The 19,187-nt window shown below is 50.8% G+C and overlaps 1 protein-coding gene across 4 annotated transcripts in view; it reads right to left on the reverse strand.

The window, feature by feature from the left end:
* Nucleotides 1–921: 921 nt before the first annotated feature.
* The window catches only part of ULK3 (unc-51 like kinase 3), a 28,294-nt gene continuing 10,028 nt past the window's right edge, over nt 922–19,187 (reverse strand). The window contains exons 12-17 of one of the 4 annotated variants that reach the window (XM_067534631.1): nt 16,122–16,200; nt 15,959–15,999; nt 14,717–14,764; nt 14,473–14,527; nt 13,034–13,168; nt 922–4,259 (exon numbers count right to left, since the gene is read on the reverse strand). In XM_067534631.1, the coding sequence (XP_067390732.1) occupies nt 13,041–13,168; nt 14,473–14,527; nt 14,717–14,764; nt 15,959–15,999; nt 16,122–16,200 (351 nt within the window). In that variant the 3' untranslated portion in view covers nt 922–4,259; nt 13,034–13,040. Of the gene's footprint in view, nt 4,260–12,556; nt 12,651–13,033; nt 13,169–14,472; nt 14,528–14,716; nt 14,765–15,958; nt 16,000–16,121; nt 16,201–19,187 lie in introns of those variants that run through there. The other 3 variants (XM_067534632.1, XM_067534629.1, XM_067534633.1) reach the window with 3 other exon arrangements.

Consider the following 19,187-nt stretch of genomic DNA (forward strand, 5'->3'; position numbering starts at 1 on the left):
CAGCCCTAGGTAAGTCTACACTGCAATAAAAGAACCCATGGCACTGAGTCTCAGAGCCTGGGTCAACTGACTCATTGCAGGGCTCAACTGTGGGGCTAAAAATAGTGTAGACATTTGGACTTAGGGCTGTGCCCGGGCTACCTGCACTCGCAGGGTTTTAGAGCCCAGTCTCCAGCCTGAGTCCAAATGTCTACACAGCAATTTTTAGTCTCTGTGAGCCCAAGACTCTAGAAGATGCCATAGGTCTGAGTAACCCGGTGGTCACTCATGTTCAAGAACCCATCCTGCCCTCCTTTCCGACTGCTCCATCACTTTTAATGTGTGCAAAGCCGCAGATCCTCAAGTGCAAACGGACTTTGGCTAACTGTTGTGAATATGTATATTGCTTGGAGCTTTTTTTCCCTGCACACACATTTTGTACAGAAAGTAGGGGACCAACCTGAGGCTATTTAAGTTGTAAAATAAGCGTAGCCATGTCACTGTAAAATCTTTTAAAAATGTTTTCTAATTCATCTCTAGAAAATGTATTTTGTGCCATTTTTAAAGTGTGTGCTTTTGATAAAAGTTTTTGACAACGTTAAAATATTGGTTTGGGTGTCTTGAATCTCCTTTGGATTCCTGCTGGGGTTGTGGGAGAGGGGAGTGGACACACATTAAATGGAGGTGCTCAACACTGGCTTTTATTTAAGGGTTCCCCCAACAAGGTTATTCTTGGGGGCTGACAGCTGGTGGGGACCCTCCCAGGTCCCAGAGCTGGAGCTGGGTCAGTACTGGGAACGGGCTGCAGGGTTCATAAACCAGACCCTGTGTGAACAGAGCTGCCTGACACCTACAAACTGTAATATCTGGGCTGTGTCCTGCTGAATAAATGATGGTTTTGTGTCCAAGCTGGTCACTGAAGAAAGGAAATGGGGACTGGAGTATTTGGAAAATTATTTAATAAAGGCAACAATAAATTACATTTTCTTTAGACACAGCAGACTTTAAGAAAAGCTCCGAGCAGGATCGGGCCCATTCGCAGAACGCTGCCTCCTGCCAATCGACTACTGACAGTCACATTTCCCCCAACTAAGTTTAAAACAAACATTGCACAGAATCAGAGGAGTTCTCCGAGGTGCTCACTCAGAGACCCAACCTTCTACAAGCAGAACTGAAAGAAAAATCATCAGAATAAGAGCTAAGGTTAAGGTCAGTTCATAGGAACAGATGATCCCCAGTTAAATCCAAAATAATTTGGGGGGGGGGGGGTTCAGAGGTAATTGATATTTATAAGTAAAGATTGTCACAGGGAGGAAAGGATCAGCCACCCCAAATAGGAGTGTCTCGAAGGCTCAAGTCTCTTAAGGATATTCACAGTGATCTCACATCAAGGAGCCCCTAATGGAGCTAGTGTGGTTCTGGTGTAAAATAGGGTTTAAAGTGGCACATCTTTCTTGAGTATGTGACCAGATTAAGTTACACTAAAGTATGAATTCCTTAATGTAGTCAGGACCTAAGATCCTTAGGGGCTCAGTCAGGACTGTGGATCAAAGCAGCTCCAGAAAGACTTGATTAGGGAGGCATTGGTGGTTAGCTAATCCAACATAGCAAATGGGACAGGACTGAGCAATTCAGCACCCGAGTATATGGCCAAGAGAATAAGGCCAAATCCTGATCCCAACCAGCATTCTGTCATGACCTCCAGTGGGACGAGAGTTTGGCCCAGGGGCCTGCAGCATTTCAGACAAATTCAAGGGAATGCAAGAGACGGGCAAAGTTGTCTCAGTATATAGAATGTTATATGTGATTATATTGCATCCTGCAAAGTCGGGGGGGGGGGGGGGCGTGAAGGAGAAAAATGAAGCATAGAGACCTATGAAAGTCGGGGGGTACCATACCAAGTTTTGGGAGGGGCAACTGCCCCCTTTGCCCCACAGCAAATGACACCCCTCGTTTGGCCCACAGTGGACCAGGGAGAATGGCTCTGGGATAGTCCGGGATCTAGAGAAAGAGGCAGAAATAAAGGGCATGAAATGTAGGATAAATTCAAGCTGGCGTATTTGGCAAGAAACAATCCAGTGCACAGATGTAGGACCAATGCTCAGAGATTGGAATGAACCTTTCTGTTCCCCTAGCTTGCTTCACTTCTCCCAGGCCACTTCAAGACAGTATTGCTACAGACCGAGAGGATGCTGGTTAGAGACACAGTATTACAGAAAGAGATTGGTGTGGAAACATGATGAACACAGCGAAAGTCTGCTCAAAGCAGGGAGCTGATGGACTGATTGAGATATTTGATGCAGGAGCAGGGGCTGACTGATCCGTTGATGAAGGCACATCTGCAGTACTGCAGTCAGTACTTGAGCTGGGCAAATAGGGTTTTTGCGGTTTTTTTGTTTTGTTTTTTGTAGTTCACTGGCTATTCTGGCAAATTAACAAAAAAAATTGTTTCAGGGCAAATTAAATTTTGTTTTGACCAAATCAAAACATTTCATTTTGATTTGGACCATTTTAAAATAAAATTAAAACTTGTTGGAACTAAAAGTACTTTCAAATCCATCCCCTCCAATTTTTTTTTTTAAGACCAAACCAATTCAGCAAAATCCACATGAATTCAGCCTTGCCAGATCTGCCTTTTTCACTGAAAAATAGTTTCAGCCAAAAAATGTCGCCCAGCTCTACCACACATCTGGAGTGCTGCACATCTTCGTGCTCTGTACAGTATAGCCCTTCAGCCTCCACTCAGAGATCCATCGCTCACATAAGCATTCAGCCCTCCAGGAACAAACCTGTACCTTCTCAACTGCAGTCAGCTGTTGTTCTGTTGTCCCATCAAGCGTTTTCTAAGTGGCTGGTTAGATTTCCAATCCAATCAGCTAGTCTTAAAACAAACAACTGGTATGTCTATTTAGCAGTCAGATTAGGATCCAATTTTTTTTTTTAAATAGAGCCCTGAATATTTAAGCACTATTTGTAAAAGCTCACCAGATAGATTTCAGTCATGGGGAGATGCTTTGGTGGGGCTTTTACTGGGATTAAAGGTGGATAGTAGAACCATGGGCCTGATCTAAAGCCCAATGAAGTCCTTTGATTTCAGTGGGTTTGGGATCAGGCCTTCTAAATGCTTTTCCTCCGTAGATCTCGAGGGCCCTGATCCTGCTAGGTATTGAGTGTTCTCAGTTCTCACTGATTTCTGGAAAGATATCAAGACTCTCACTGAGGTCCGGAAAGATACCAGGTCTCAGCCTCTTGGGGCCCAAGGGAGGCAAGTTCTATTTTTACATTTCCCCCTCCTTTCTCTTCCCTACGGTGGCAGACACAGAGCCAAGTACTGGCTGCACATTACCAGCCAAACAGGAGACATGATTTTTAAAAAAGGTGTCGCAGACAAAGATTTGTTAGGCGAAAGGAACATGTCTGGCCCAAGGGGAAAAGGAGCACATGGTCTGCAGGGGATGATGGAGAGTTTTCGGGGCACAGGGGGTGGAATCTGCAGGAGTTAAAATTAAGAAAACAATATTTGTCCCCCTTTTTAAACAGTGAAGGAGATTAGAGGGTGGAATAGCCTGTCTGCTGCAGTCATGGAGCCCCTGACTGGAGGGATCGAAGGGTGCTACTGGGGATTAGGCAGAAATACATTAATACCATGCTGCAGCCAAGGGGATGGGACTCAGACACACGCCCCCCAGACCCTTTCCAGCCAGTGAGTGTGGAAGGAGCAGCTGCAGGGAGCAGCTGAGAGGGAATCCTTAAGGAAGGCAGCACTAAAGCTCCCTGCCTTCTGTTATCATGTCCCACACAGTCCCTAAAGGCTGCCATCTCCTACAGCGGCACATCAACACACCCAGTTTGTATGAGCAGCCCTTTAAACTCTAAATCTTGCCACTCTCCCCTAGTTCCTCAGGGAGGGGTCAGTGATGGAGCTAGAGTTATTCCTGGGCATTAAATATTAACCCTCACTTTGCTTAACATCCAATGACAGCACGTACCAATTTTTACAATGATTAGTACATATATACTGTGAGTGTGTATATCTATATAATCGCCTTACAGTGCATACAAATGAAACCCCCTAGATAAACTCGTGCTATGTAAACAACGTGATGCCATGTATATAAACCATCCCTGTGTATGTTTATACACGTACACAAACCGCTATGCGCACACACACAGTTCCTGGCCGGGAAGTCTGAGAAGAAGGCCGGTGCCCAGGAGGTCTGTCTGTCTGTCGCCTGGGTCTGTCCTGATCCCACTCACTGCGTGTCACTGCAGCGTACAAGCTGTGGCACAGGAAACAAAAGGAGGGGAAGAAGATTATTTACTTGGCGTGTAAACCTGGAGTTCTTCAAACTTTTTTTTGTAGGGACCCCCTTTGAAAATATTTCAGGCTGTGACAACTCCCCCCCCCCCCCCCAAAAAAAAGTGATGACCCTCCTCCAGGCCATGCCACCCTTACCAGCATGTGTGGAGGCTAACAGCTCGTGACCCCCCCCCCCCCCCCAATAACCTCACAACACCCTGAAGGGTCACAATCCACAGTTTGAGAACCCCTGTTGTAAACTCTTCATAGAACAAAGAGACGATGCCTGCACAGTGTCGCTGCCCCAATTCTGCCATGACCCCCCCTCCCCCCCCCATTCGGTGCTAACAGTCCCTGTTGGAACACACAGCACCTCGTGCGCTGGGGCCATGATCTGCTACCATGATGCGACAAAATAATAATTACATGGTTGAGACATCCAACTGGGATATTTATTCACTACTGGCCTTCTGGGCTCTATGACAATTATTGCTCATGTTTATTATGGTACTGCCTAGAGACCAACTGAGATCAGGTCCGGCCAGTACTAAACAGTGAATTACAGAACTCACATCTTTTGTACAGGTTGTATGGCTCTGGATTTTAGCGTGGCATCAGAAAACATGCAAGCAAGGAGGTTTTAAAACCAATGTACCACACAGCTTCAGGGCCTTGCTTTATTATTTTCCAGCTTTGCTGATCATGGAAAGATCTGTCTGCAATCAGAAGCTGTTGCCTTTAAAACTTAACCTCCGGCCCAACCTCTTCAGGAAGAACTCTTCTCAGAGCTGCTCTTAAACCCAGATGCACTCCCGGCTAATGTGGGGAAGGGAGCAGAAATTGGCAGAACTGGGATGGGTGAAATTGGACAGCGGGGCACGCTGCACCCCTCTTTTCCTTTCCATTCTGTAGGTGGAGGTGAGCAGAAAGCAGTGGTTGCCACACTGACAGCTGGCCAGCAAGCTACCATCCTACCCCTTGAGACAGTGAATGAACACTTCCCCACTTCCCCCATGACTTGAATGTTCATAAATAAAGTTTTGCATCATTTCAACACATTTCTTTATTAAATCATATCTTGTTCTGGAGGGATTTGCCGAGTACAGATATCGATGGGGGGCAGGTGGTTTCACCAAAGGCAAAAAACATACAGGAACAGAATTCAGTCCTGCATCTCATTGCAGAACCTGGTTTTCAAAGCTTTCCTAATGCAAAGTGCTCCGCGGTTAGCTCTCAGCATAGTGCTGGCATCTGGCTGCTCATAATTGGCGACCAGTCTTTCTGCCTCCACAGCCCAACCCTGGGGAAACCTCTCACGCTTGGCTTCACACACATTATGAAGAACACAGCATGCAGATATCACAGAAGGGAGGTTCTTCTCACTCACGTCCAGCCTAGTGAGGAGACTCCTCCATCTGCCCTTTAAATGCCCAAAAGTACATTCTACAACCATTCTGCAACTGCTTAACCTCTTATTAAAACACTCCTTGTCGCTGTCAAGGTGACGGGTGTATGGCTTCATTAGCCAAGGGAGCAAAGGGTAAGCAAGATCCCCCAGGATCACTATGGGCATTTCCATACCCCCAATTTGAATTTTTTGGTCTGGGAAAAAATGCCCACCTGCATCTTAGAGAACAGCCCCGAGTTACGAAATACACGAGCATCATGCACCTTTCTAGACCACCCCACATAGATGTCAGTGAAACAATTCCTGTGAGCCACAAGCCACTGCAGGACCATGGAGAAGTACCCCTTGCGGTTTATGTACTCGGCTGCTAGGTGGGCAGGTGCTAAGATAGGGATGTGTGTCTCATCAATGGCCCCCCTGCAGTTTGGGAACCCCATCGTGGCAAACCCCTCCACTACGTCCTGTACATTTCCCAAAGTCGCTGTCCTTCGTAGCAGAAGTCTATTGATGGCCCTGCATACTTGAATCACGGCGGTGCCCACTGTAGATTTACCGACTCCAAATTGATTCCCAGCCAAGCAGTAACAGTCGGGGGTTGCCAGCTTCCAGAGAGCGATGGCGACTCTCTTCTCCACCATCAGAGCTTGTCTCAAGCGAGTGTTCACGCGCTTCAGGGACGGGGCCAGCTCCGAGCACAGTTCCAGGAAAGTTGCCTTTCGCATACGAAAGTTTTGCAGCCACTGATCATCATCCCACAGCTGCATAACGATGCGCACCCACCAGTCTGTGCTTGTTTCCCTGCACCAGAACTGGCGGTCCACGGACTGCAGATAACACGTTACGGCCTGCAGCAATCGGGAATTGTTCTGCTCGATGGCTTGTAGCAGGGCAGCCTCGGTGGCATCGCTGTTGTGTGTGCTTCAGCTTCTTGCTCTACTTCGAAAATACTCGATGATAAGCCGCGAAGCATTTGTAACGCTCACAATAATAGTGCAGAGTTGAGCTGGCTCCATGTCTCTGCAGCAATGGCAAGTGCGGGCCATAAAAAAATGGCGCCAAAATACTTTTCCTGTTTGGTTGGGGGGGAAGAAAGGAGGGGGAAGCAGTGTTGCATCATGGGATGATGACACTCGTCCCAATAGCCACCGCGGCTGGTTGCACTGTGGGATAGCTACCCACATCGCACTGATTTGCAATTCGAATTAAAAGTGCTCAGTGTAAACGCAGGAGACCTGCGCAAACAGCACAGTGTAGACACGCTTCTGCAACTTCTAAAAATCGGCTCCTGAAAGTCGACTTAAAGTAAGTCGACTTCGCTCGGCAGTGTAGACATGGCCTCACAGTCAGGAAGGCAATGGTAGATAAGGGCTAGGGAACGACAAGGTTTAGCAGCATCCAATTATTTTTTTTTAAAATGCTAGCCCTTCTGATAGCAAAGTAAACCCAAGTGCTAGCCATTCTGGTGCTGAGTCTGCTGCAGCCAGAGAGCTGGAAAGACAGGGTGTGACAGAGGATGAGCTCTTATTTTCCCTTCCACTCTCACTCTACCTGAATAGCCATCGGTGCGCTACATTGAATAAAGGCCTTTGCAATGAACTAACTTTGCTGTTTCTTCACCCAGCATTGAATGGTGTAGGCTACTACGCTGACAGGAAGAATAACTGCTCTGCCCGAATCTTCATGGTTATTGCTTGTGCAATGCAATTCACCGGTTTTCATAATGATGTAGCTCATTTTCATCCTGGCCCCACTCACCCCATTTCAGAATCCTAAGGGCCTGATCTGATGCCCACTGCTTCAGCAGGTGTTGGATGAGAACCCAGGTCTGCGAGGGCAAAAGGGAGCGCATGTCTAGGGTCGCATGCTCCCAGCCTGGCCAATAGCCATCTTAACTCCTGCTGCATGCCTGCAGCTCCTTTCTGGGCACCGTGGGGATTTGTGAGCAAAGAAAGCTGCAGCCTCACAGAAAGCAGATCTCAGCAGAGACGGCCGGCTTGCTGCTGCCCTTTGCGCTCCCTTCTGCCCTAGAAGATCCAGGGTCTGATCCAACACCACCGGTTGAAGCCAGAACGAAGACCCTCATTTGCTTCAAGGGCCACTGGATCAGGTCCTTAAGATCTTGAAATGAGGCGGGATGTAAATGCTGAGAGTCGGGTTTGGATTGCCACACCTCCTCAATGGGAACAATCCCGGGAAATTCTGCAAGATCGATCCACGCAGGTGAAACCCAAGTTACATGGGGCCCTTCCACTGATCTCAGTGGGCTTCAGATCAGGTCAACAGTACTGTTCCTTTTTTTAAAAAGGGACATCAGCTTTAAATAACAAAACTTCTGTTGGAAATTGGTTTACTTACAATTGTACGTAATATTTTGTTACAAGTGACAGTCACATTAAAACAAGGCTCAGCAGAATTCGATTTTATTTTTTTGATAATTTTGACAGATATTTCTTTTAAGGAACTTTTAAACATTTTTATCTATTTAAAATGTTCACAGATGCACAAAATTATGGGGTTTAAGGTTTTTGTTTTGTTTTGTTTTGTTTTTTTTAACTTTTATCAATTTAAATTGTCAAAGCTGTGGGAAATTACGGGGGAGGTCAGACAGTCACTACTGAATGATGTTGAGATTCAAAAAGCTAAAGCTTTATAACTGTCAAAACACAAATTGTCAACATCATGTTAAAATATACAAAGTAAATATCCTGGAATCAAACTACTTTCTCAAGCAGCATTTTTTTTTTATTACTTTGCCTATCTGTAAACGTCTATTATTATCAAAGGAAATATATTTTTGGTTTGTGTGTATATGGTAAAATCAACGTATTTCAACATTTACCAATAAAATCTAACCCTTCCAAGAATACTTAGAGCAATTAGAAAGAAATATTATTCTCTTTTTTCTTTGCTTTGTGCATTTGTCAGCACACTGTAAATAGTCAATGTCCCTCTTTATCCTGGTTCATCAGACAAATTTCTCTGTTTATGTGGGTCTCACATTGAGATGGGAGGGGAAAAAACCATAAATTGGGGCGTGTGATTATTAATCAATCACAAAATTTGGCAGTGGCGACTAAGGGCAAGACCTGAAACCACAAAAAAAAAACCCAACCCCAAACAACCTGATAAGGATTTCAAACTGACAGCGCTCCTGTCAGAAGTAGATTTTTAAGGGTGGTAAAAGGAAACAGCACAGCAGCCCTGCAGCCTGAAGTCCTCTGTTTATCTACAGAACAGGCATCTCACAGGCAGTGCAATCTTCCTTCCATGTGGTACTGCACATATGAGTACTGCATGCAAGTACCATGCAGCTCCAAGGGGCTCACCGGAATCAGTCAGTTCCAGAGGGGTAGCCGTGTTAGTCTGTATACAGCAAAAATGACGAAACATCTGACCAAGTGGGTTGCAGCCCACGAAAGCTTATGCCTGCAGAAATTAAATTTGCTAGAATCATTCAGGTTTCTTACCATTCAATTCTTATTAAGGCTGCCAATGAGGCAGCTACAGCCAATCGCAATGCCAGCCTCCTGTAATACAGAGACCTATCTGCTAAGGACAGGACTAGACTCCACTTACTTCAGGGTATGTAACCAGACACCCATCGAGGGAAAAGGCTTTTGGTCACTTCACAACTGGCTTGAAGATCAAGTGATTTTGAGCTTTAATGATCAAGGAGGCAGAGAAAGGCTCCATATTTTATACCAATCCTGGGGCTGTCTAGCGTTCCCCCCGCCCGGTTCTCTGCTTTTCTCTCTCCACACTGCAGGTCAGATACGTGCACAAATCCATCCATACCAACGAAACTAGGCAGTAGAAGAGACTCCTACACTTCAGCATCATTTTTACCAGCTGCCCGAGCAGCACCGCCGTCCCGAGTTTGCTAAGCAGATGCAGCCAGGGAGAAGGGAGGTTTTTTGCACGGATTATCCGACAGAAAGGTGGACGGTCACTTGGCGTCAGTATGCCTGACAGGCAGGACTATCCCCACGCTTGCTGAAAGAAAAGCCCAGTTTCTGGCACCATGCCCACGGCAGAGCAGTAATGCTGGATTCCTGCGGTTACCCTGTTCGACTCCACGGTGCTGAAGAGCTTATTGCGGGGAAGATGGAGGATTACAATAATCATCATCATCATAAAATGCACCCTCAAGGCCTCCAGGAAGGATTTTTTATGTCCAATGTGATGGTCTGAGCCCTTCATTTCCTGCCATGCTAACCTCATAATGTAAAAATCAAATCCCCACTCCCCGTCTGCTCACATGTGAGAGGAGAGCTGGCCGCACAGAGCCTGCAGCCGAAAAACTACTCTGCTCGCAAGCTCCATTAGCCCCTGACCTCCTTCCTCCATCAGCGTATCAGGAAGGAGAGATGGAAGGAGAAAGGGACGGAGGTAAAGGGAGAGGGAAAATGCACTTCCGTCCATTCAGCTTTAAATGCACACACCACGTCCCCACGTTCTAGCTGCTGATGACGCGGGGATCGAGAGATGGGGGCGCACAGAAAGGCTACAGCCCGCATTTGGAAGCCCAGCCTCCCATTTTGCAGGTGCAAATGGGGGTGCAAAGACCCGGCAGCCACAAACACCGTCACTTGAGCATCGCCAGAGTCACTAATGGTTTTGGGTGCCAGACTGGATGCACTTGAACGGGATCAAATTTTCAGATGTGCTTAGCACTTCCTGAAAATCCCTTTCAAGGTATCTCAAGTCTGGTGCCCCAAAAAAATCACTTGTCCCTCTGAAAATCCTGGCCTTTGCTCGTGGCTTCAGATCGGGTAACAGACATCTAAGAGACCTTCACTGACAGTCAAGTCCCTGGTCAGATGGACAAGGTGCCATGCTCCTCACTGCACATACTGCAAGGGCAACAGCTGGACCCTGTCATTTATATAATGCCTTTCCTTGGCAAAGGAACGCAAAGCACTTCACAGACCATATATGTACAATTTACCATTAAGTGCAGCCACTTCTGGGGTGGACAGCAGCAACCAACTAGCACATAACACACTGCACAGTAGCTGGGAGGGGACGTTTTGGCAAGACAACGTCCTTCGTTGTAAACAGCAGGCCAAGGATTCATCTGGTGTCATTAACACCTACAGAGACTTAGACTAGGCTGCAGGCACAGACAGGCCCTGGAAAATAGACAAAAAGCAAGCAGCACGAGGGTGTGACACCAGCAGAGTCAAATCACACGAGGGCTTGCACTTGCTTCTTCCTCTTACAGGGGTCGGGCTGGGAAAGTAAGCGGTGGCACTCGCCCAAGCTCGGCTCACTCACCACTGAAGGAAAATGCCACTCGCAGCAGATTGTGCAGGTCCTCCACCTATGATCCTCCCCCTCTCGCGGCTGCTGTGGGCAGCAGAGGAATAGTTAACGTGGACACGTAAAATGGCCTTTGGCCGCAGAGTCAACATCCCACAGAAAGGAAGGGGAGCAAGTCACACCTCTCAGAGCCATTGTTTCAGGCTGCCTGGGCGTAGGTTGCTACACCCATTTACACACAGTGCACATGACGAAGGTTTACACTCATAAGGACTAGAGACTGGTTTGGTTTTTTTAATGGCTGGTTAGATTTTGGAGCCCATGATGACAACCGGCAGATTTATAAGCGGCTCATTGAGCCACTGAGAGCTGGCCAAGCAAGGGAGTCCAGGGACCACACATCCCTGTTTTGATGTAAGAGTTAGCAGGGCTATGGACCGTAGCAGGGGGAAGAAGCCCATGATCTCAGGCCTTGGCAGAAGAAGTGAGGAGAGAACTGACCTGTCTGTGCCTGGACCCTGCTGCCCAGCTGGGATCTTACAGATGTGTGGGGGGAGGGAGTACTGAACATATTTCAGTTCACCCTTTAGCAATCAAAAACATAAATAATTTTAAAAGGGTGCAGAGAAGTGTTTGGCACAGAGCATGGCTACCAACGTACCACCCTGGCAGCACGAGGAGAGAGCCAACTGGACAGGAAAGGGTTAAATCCGCTTGACACCCAGCCATCCCTTCTGGGCTACTCCCTGGGCTGAAGGCGAGCTCTCCCTCTGCTGTGCCAGGCTGTCACTCATCTCCCTCGCCACAGCCCCCCCTTCCCCACAGCCTGGGACAAAAGATCTCGAGGGTGGGGGGGGGGACGCTAGGTTTGCTGCCCACGTGATTGCACAGAGCAGGCAGCAGCACCCACGGGAAGGGGGTAGGGGTAAGCCGGGGAGAGCAAGTCCATTGGCAGCGGACAGAGGATGCCTCCTACTGGCTCTCCCCGCTGCATCCTGGCAGGGAGAACAAAGCTCTCGTTTTCCAGCTGAGCTGATCACACAGATTTGCTGGACTCCAAGTGCTGAAAAACCTGGACGATGGGCCAGGCCGTGAGGCGTCCGATCAGCCAGCACAGAGCCACTCACCGGGATAGCCATCGCCAGAACCTGATCCTCTTGAGAGCACCCTGCTCCCCACCATCCCAGTCCCAACACATCACCTGGGCAAGGAGAGGCACTGAACCATCCGTGCCCCTCAGCTCCTGCCACAGCCCTGTTAGATCTGGGCCATGCCCAGGGGCCGGCGCAGGCAGGCTCCCTTCCCTATGGTCCTTTCCAACGGGCCCCTCACATGGAGACAAGTGCCACGTGCCAGTTTCAGTTCAAAGGGCTGCCTCTCGGGGCTCCTCTGAACACCTGCCCACCCGCCCCCCTCCCGCCGTCCCGCCGCCTCACAGGACAAAGAGAGAAGGCATGCCCCTGTGATCTGTCAAGCAGACCAGAGGGTTGCAGGACTGACAGACAGACAGACAGACCCCTGCCCCTCATGTTCCAAATCTGTTGAAGAAGAAATAAAAGGATCCCCACAGCAGCCTCCTGCCCCCACGGGAAGCTAACTGCCTCTGGGACAGAGAAATGGTCCCGTCCGGCAGCTTATTCCAACTAACCAGCCAAGCTCAAAGGGGACGGGGATTAGCGGCTACCTGTCGATTCTCCCACGCTGCAAAGAGAAGACACAAAGGCCTCAGTCTACCCTACTTAAATGGGGAGGGTACGATCGCTCCCCCTCCCCCATCAAACCATCCCAAGTTCAGAGGGAGACAAGCACAAAGACCTTTGCTCTACCCCATCCCCGAGCACAGGGGTGCCCGTCCTACCCCACTGAACAGAGGTGAGAGCCGTAGCCCCTTCCCCCCCCTCTGATCCCACGCAGCAAAGAGCAGGGAGACACCTAGGTTCCAGCCTCGTCTCCGTTCCTGGCTCTGGGTATTCCTGCTTCCCCCTGTTCCAACCCAACGATCCCAGGATGGGGTTTTGAAAAGCGACAATGCGCCTCAGGAGCCGGGGGGTAGGGGGGTGACAAGACACATGCTCTTATCTCACTTTGGGGCTACTGAAAAAATCCAGCCACTCTTCGCCACCCGTGGCTGGTTGTCCTGATTAATGGCGGCATGAGGGAGGCACAGCGTTTTAGAGGCGGGTACGAATGACAGGTCTCTTTCCCACAGAGCGCAGAGTCTAGATGAGACATAACACAACGAAGGAGGAGCCATGGGAAGGGGCAAGGGAACGGCTGGGGACGCGCCGTTTGCTACGTAGGCATCTTGTGCATCAGGCGAGACCAATACAGGGAGCTGAATTGCTTAAGCAGAGTTAAGATACTTGGATATTGGTAGGTGATGTAGGAACGGGGAGGGTGGGGTGAGGGGCTGTGGGGGGGGGAAGGTCAGCACTGAAGCGGTGTCTGGAGGAGGGAGGCTGCAGAAATCCAGGAGACTATTCCCGGCACGGGGGTGGTGTGAGAGGACGTGCGGGGTCATCTGGGGAGAAGGAGATGGCGGGAGCAGAAAGGTGAGGAGTTGGCCAAGCAGAAGGTGGGAGCAGGGGTGGTGGGAGATCAGACATTGGCAGGAGAAGCGTGCAGGATTCAATGGCGACGCAGCCCAGAGCAAGGACTCTGGGGGTGACGGATGCAGGACCGAACAGAGGAGCAGAGGCATTTTTAGAAGCTGTCAGTGGGGAGATGGCAATTGATGGCACGAGAACAGATGGGAGCCGGGTCACTCAGGGATGGAGCATCGGGGGGACAGGAGGGGACCAGGGACGGAGCCAGAGGGGACACTGATGGACAGCAGGACATGAGGCCTCAGAGAAAGAGACACTGAAGGAGCATCTGGAGAGTCCACAGACCCGTCCAGGAGCTCAGGGAGAACCGCAGCAGCGGGGCAGCAGGGGCAGGAGCCGGACTGTGGAGGGGGCAGGAGACAGCTGGGAGGGGGACCCAGCGGGTTCGAGGAGGAGGAGAGCAGGCAGTAGCTGGAGATTAGCGGCAGGAGGGTTGCAGGACTGTCCGGGATCATTCGGAAACAGAAGGGAGACGAGAGAGAGGTGAAGACGGTGGGCGGGTGTCAGCCAGTAGCGGGAGTGCATGCAGCCAAGGCCCCAGCTGGGGTCAGGAGACAGTGAAGGGCAGAGGGGCTTAGCCAGGGAGAGAGCGGAGGAGGAAGTTCACACGGGCCCGGCTCTGTCTCCTGAGAGGTTCCCCGGGGTGGGAGGCAGAGCGGAGGGAAGGGACACGAGGGGACAGAGAGCAGCAGGCGGCCGGTGGAGCTGAAGGAGACACAGCCAGGCGGAGAAGGGGGGCAGTAGGAGCTGAGAGCAGGGGCGGTGGGGAGGGCCTAGCAGCACTGCGTGGTGCGGGGGGGGGTGACGGTGGGTGGGGAAGGAACAGTGCTACCGCGGGGAGCTGGCGGTGACTAGAAGCAGGGCCCAGCGAGGGGCGGAGAGGCCAGGGCTGGGGAAGGCGCGAACATCACACTCACTGCTCCGGACGGACTCTGACAGCATCTCCTTGCCCATGGATCGCGCCTCCCTCATCTGGAACACAGAGGGGCCGTCTCGTCACATGCTGCAGCCAGTCACTGTCTAATCCCGATTCCTCAGTTTACCCCCCCCTCCCCAGCAGGGTGCCTCAACCCCCTCCCAACCCCCCGCATCTCACCCAGGCCATTCTCTTATGTCCCCACATGTCCACCCATCCTCCCGCACCCCCCGGCCCTGCCGTACCTTGATCTGTTCTTTCAGGTACTCTGCCCGGCCCATCAGCGTCTGAACCTGCCGGCGAGACACAAGCACTCACTCATCCGCTCTCAGCCGTCTCCGCAGCGTGACCCGGCGTCACAGCTCAGCAGGAGGCAGCAGCTAAAGGATGCCAGCTCAGGAGTGGGGAAAGGCTGGCTTGGCAGCCTAGTGGCAGGGCCACTTCGAGGCAGGGAGCTTGGTTTGGTTCCCTGGGAGAAGGCAACATGTTCCGCCTCAACAGAGTGCTGGGTCCAACCCTCCCAGCCAGGAGGGTCCCCCATAATTAGGGGAGGAATTGGGCGGGGAGACAGTTGGGATCCAGGAGACTCCACCAGTAGCTTGGAGGATCACCATGGGAGTGCAGCTGGGAGGTAGAGAGTCAGAGTTAAGGCGGCTGATGCAGGCGACAGCACTGTCTAGTGGTTAGGGCACCAGCCTGGCACATGAGAGGCCTGGCTTCTAGTCCTACCTTGACTGTACACTACCTCTGCGACTGCCTCCTGCCTCAGTTTCCCCATTCGTAAGATGGCATGGCACGTACTGTGTAAGTACTATTACAGGCCAGGCTTTTTTATTTGAAGACAACAACAAAAACCATCCTGCAACCCCTCGTGTCCCACAGTCTTTTGCAGCTGCCACGGTCTGCGGGATTTAGGTCACAGGAAGAAACCCAGGAAGGCGACCGAGGGCTGCTGCTGTGCTGTGCCGGGGGGGGGGGGGGTGGTTTCTCCCTGTCTCTCCACTCCCCAAAGCGGAGGCGAGATGGGGCCTCTGGGGCCGTTCTAGAACTGAGCAGCAGGTCGGAGGGGCTGGAGGCAGCAGCCTGACGTGAGCTCTTCCTTCTGTCTCCTGCCCAGGTTCCCGCTGGATCTTCCTGATCCAGGGATATTGCTGCTTTCTCTCCTCCTGCGCTGTGATCCCCTGAACTCTGCCTGCAACCCCACACCTGGCTTACACCCCACCCGCCTGTCCCGGGGGGTGGCTCAGAGAAGGACTGGCCCGGACAATCTAGCATTCCCCAGGACTTTGCCTGGAGTAATGAAATGTCTGCGACTCTCCTTGGCCAGTGGGGAGGGGCTCTCTGGACCTGGCCGTGGGTCATCCCATCAGCCCCGCAGGAAGGAACGGAGATCAACGGCCCGCCCCACCCCGCTCAGGCAAATGCTAAAATCCCCCTTGGGCTGCTCCTCAGGGACGGCAGGTGAAGGGACCGACCCGAAGACGTACCTCAGCGTGAAGCAGCTCCCGTCTCCTGCCCACAGGCTCTGCTGGAGAGAGAGGAGGCAGCGTTAGTCTCCAGCGCGGCACAGAGCAGCGGCGTATACGGTCTCTGTGGCTAAGCAAGATTCCAGCAGCGCCAGCTTGAATCCCACTGCAGGCTGTAACTCACCAGCTAACATAAGCAGCAACTCCCCCAGACTCTGCTGGTAGAGATCAAGTGTGTCGGAGTCATCCTGGCCCTCCTCCTCCTGGAACAGAGACCTCAGGAGGTTACAGGCAAGCTCACGGACACTGCATAACATCGGTGAGGACAGGCAGGATAGAAGGCACATACGATGACAGCCCCTAGTTCTTGTCTAGCACTTTTCAGCAGAAGATCTCAAAGCACTTTACAAAGGGAGGGCTGTATCATTATCCCTATTTCACAGATGGGGAAACTGAGGCATGGGGCGGTGATGCAAGTTGCCCAAGGTCACCTAGCAGGCCAGTGGCAAAGCCAGGAATAGAATCCAGGTCTCCCATGTCCTGGAGAGAGAAATGCTCAGATGGACAGAGATATGAGCACAGGCCATTCACTTCTATGAGCATGTGTGAAGGATGACGCCTGGAATGTTTCATGGCTATTATATGTCCATTTGTGTGTTTATTTTATGATTACAAAGGGTTAACTTAGGCACGTGTTAGGCAGGACAGCAGACAGACATGTCTGACAGCCTCCATTCCCCTGACACTTAAAGGGACAATGCAGGTGTTAATCCCTTTGAAGTTTGCCTCTGACCATGCTGAATTCAACAGACTGGTAGAGGGGAAGGGGAAATCCAGATGGGAAACCAAAACAAAAAACTTTGGAGTGGATAAAAACTGAGCCCCTGGAGCATAGGGAGGCGAGACAGGGCTATGGGGAAGCAGACTGAACCCCCGTCTTAGAAATGGGGATGTCTGGGGAAGCTAAGCCTACCTAAGCCTTAGCTAAGACAGATATGCACATAAACAATTTGCTTTCCTTTCTCTTGCTCTCCCTTGTTCCTGCTGAGATTAAACAATACTTTGTTTTGAAGAGGCTGTTCTGAGGCTCTGTATTCACCACCGGCCTCAGCTCCTGAAGGGAAGTCCTACAGGTCGCCAAATCCAGTTGGGTTGTTTTAGCAATCCCGGCTGATACACGGGGGACTGTAGCTGAGACCTGGTGTGAATGGGAGAATCATGGGATTTGACCCCAGCCCCGATGTGGGCAAGACGACTGACACAGGCAGGGGGTGCACTCAGCCAGAATGAGAGATCAAAGGTGCAGTGAGCCCTGAACCGTGACACCATGTAACAAAATGGCCAGGTACACATGGTGCCCACAGGTCAGTAGTGATCGGCAGAGCCCTGCATGGATACACGTGTCCATCTGCAACCGATTCACATCTGCAGGGATAAACTTTTATCTGACCGCAATCCGCCTTCCCTCTTTTAGACTTACCCGCACCTGCCATCAGCTGAGCCCCTGCCACCCCGAACAACTGATGAGCCCCGCCCCCTAACAGCCGATCAGCCCCGCCCTCCCACCTAACAGCCGATCAGCTGTTCGCAGCACCCCTGGCTGGTATTTGCTTCAGCCCTGCCCTAGAAGTCACAGATGTCCCGACCTCTGTGACCATCCCACCACGATCGACAAAAAAATGGTCCACAGACAGATATAAAACGGATTTGCAGAGCTCTAGCCATCAGACCTGAGATCTTCAGCATCAAGTATCACGTCTCTGCTCCTCGAACGAAAGGAGAGTTTCTATAACAGCGAGTAAGGACCAGGCTGCTGCATATGCTTGGGAAGCCACTAGAGGGAGAAATCTCTTTCACACTCAACGCATTACAACGACATCTCTGTGATGAAATGGAGATATTCTTAATGTTTTCTCTGAATACTGTGCGCCCGCCCCAGTTTCCCTGATGGGTTACTCATGTATTTTGGCGATGGGCCAAGGTATGCAGTCATTGCAGAGGCCACTTAGCTGCACATACACAGACAATGGCCAGGACCTCTCTTCCCTTGGGCCAACCAGCTGGGACAGGTTGCAACAGGCTGCGACAGGCAGAAAAAAGGAGAGGTGACCACCTAGCCCGGGAAAGAGACAAAAGACTGGGAAGGGGCAAAGGGATGTGTCAGGCTGGCAGCAGAAAGGGTCAGTTCCCTGTGGGGGATCCCTGGGAGCAGAGCCCAAGAATGGGGCTCTAGATCTTCCCCAGAGGGTCCTTGCTGTAACTTTCTGATTCATCTGCTAACAAAGTCTATTCTAGCCTGTGTTCCTGAGAACTAATAAACCCTTCTGATCTCCACGCTGGCTGTCAATCACTTCTGACTGCAAGGCGAAGTGCATGGCCCCTTTGAGGACTCATAAGGGCTCCCCAGGGGGACTCACGGCGGAGCAGCGGTGCTGAACGCTGCAAGGCCAGATTCGGAAGACGGCTGCACTGGTGCGAGGGGCCCTGGTGAGAGACCCACTCCATGGGAGTCCTGTCTGGCTTCACTCCGAGTGGTTCCACAGCACCGTGCCTGTGGGACTCCGTCACAATCTCCGATCGAATGGGAGCTCTGGAGTCAAATAATTAACTGGATGGTCTCAGCTTTCGTTCTCTCTCCAGTCCAGAAGAATAATGGATACAAATCAGTCTGTGTGGCAAGATTTAGTTCTTACAGGTTCAGATGGCTGTCATCTGGCATGCACCTATCATGGAAGCTGAGACACAAACCTGGCCCCTGCACTTCTCTTTCTGCCCCTCTCCCAAATTTAGCTGCGTTGAAATTTTGCAAAGGGTTCTCTGTTTGAGGTCAACACAGAACTGTTGCTGCATTAAGGTTGGAGCATAAGTCTCTTGAGTGGCGACTGATTCCTCCACCCACCATATAACCAACCAGCAACTCTGGCAGAGGGCCCATGGATGGCTTTTAAAGTGTAGCTTACATTGTGTTTGACATGAAAGAATAGCTGGCAGCAAGATGAGGGGCTGAAAGAGGATCTGCAGGCAAGATGGCAAGTTTGTGGCTCTCAAAGTTGATCTAATGCATCAGTTGATCAATACATCAAAGTTGATCTAATACATTGGTTGTCCCAAGACATGGAAGTTGCCTTTTTGTGGACACTGTTGTGACTCCTACAAGAGGAAGTGATGTATGGGTGATGTCACAGGAAAGGAATATTCCCTACTGGCTGGAGGACTGGGCATTAGAACCCTTGGGTTCTTTTCCCAACTC

The sequence above is a fragment of the Emydura macquarii genome, unplaced genomic scaffold, assembly GCF_026122565.2.
Source record: "Emydura macquarii macquarii isolate MOO-44397 ecotype Brisbane River unplaced genomic scaffold, CSIRO-AGI_Emac_v2 contig_3451, whole genome shotgun sequence".
In the NCBI taxonomy this organism is placed as follows: Eukaryota; Metazoa; Chordata; order Testudines; family Chelidae; genus Emydura; species Emydura macquarii.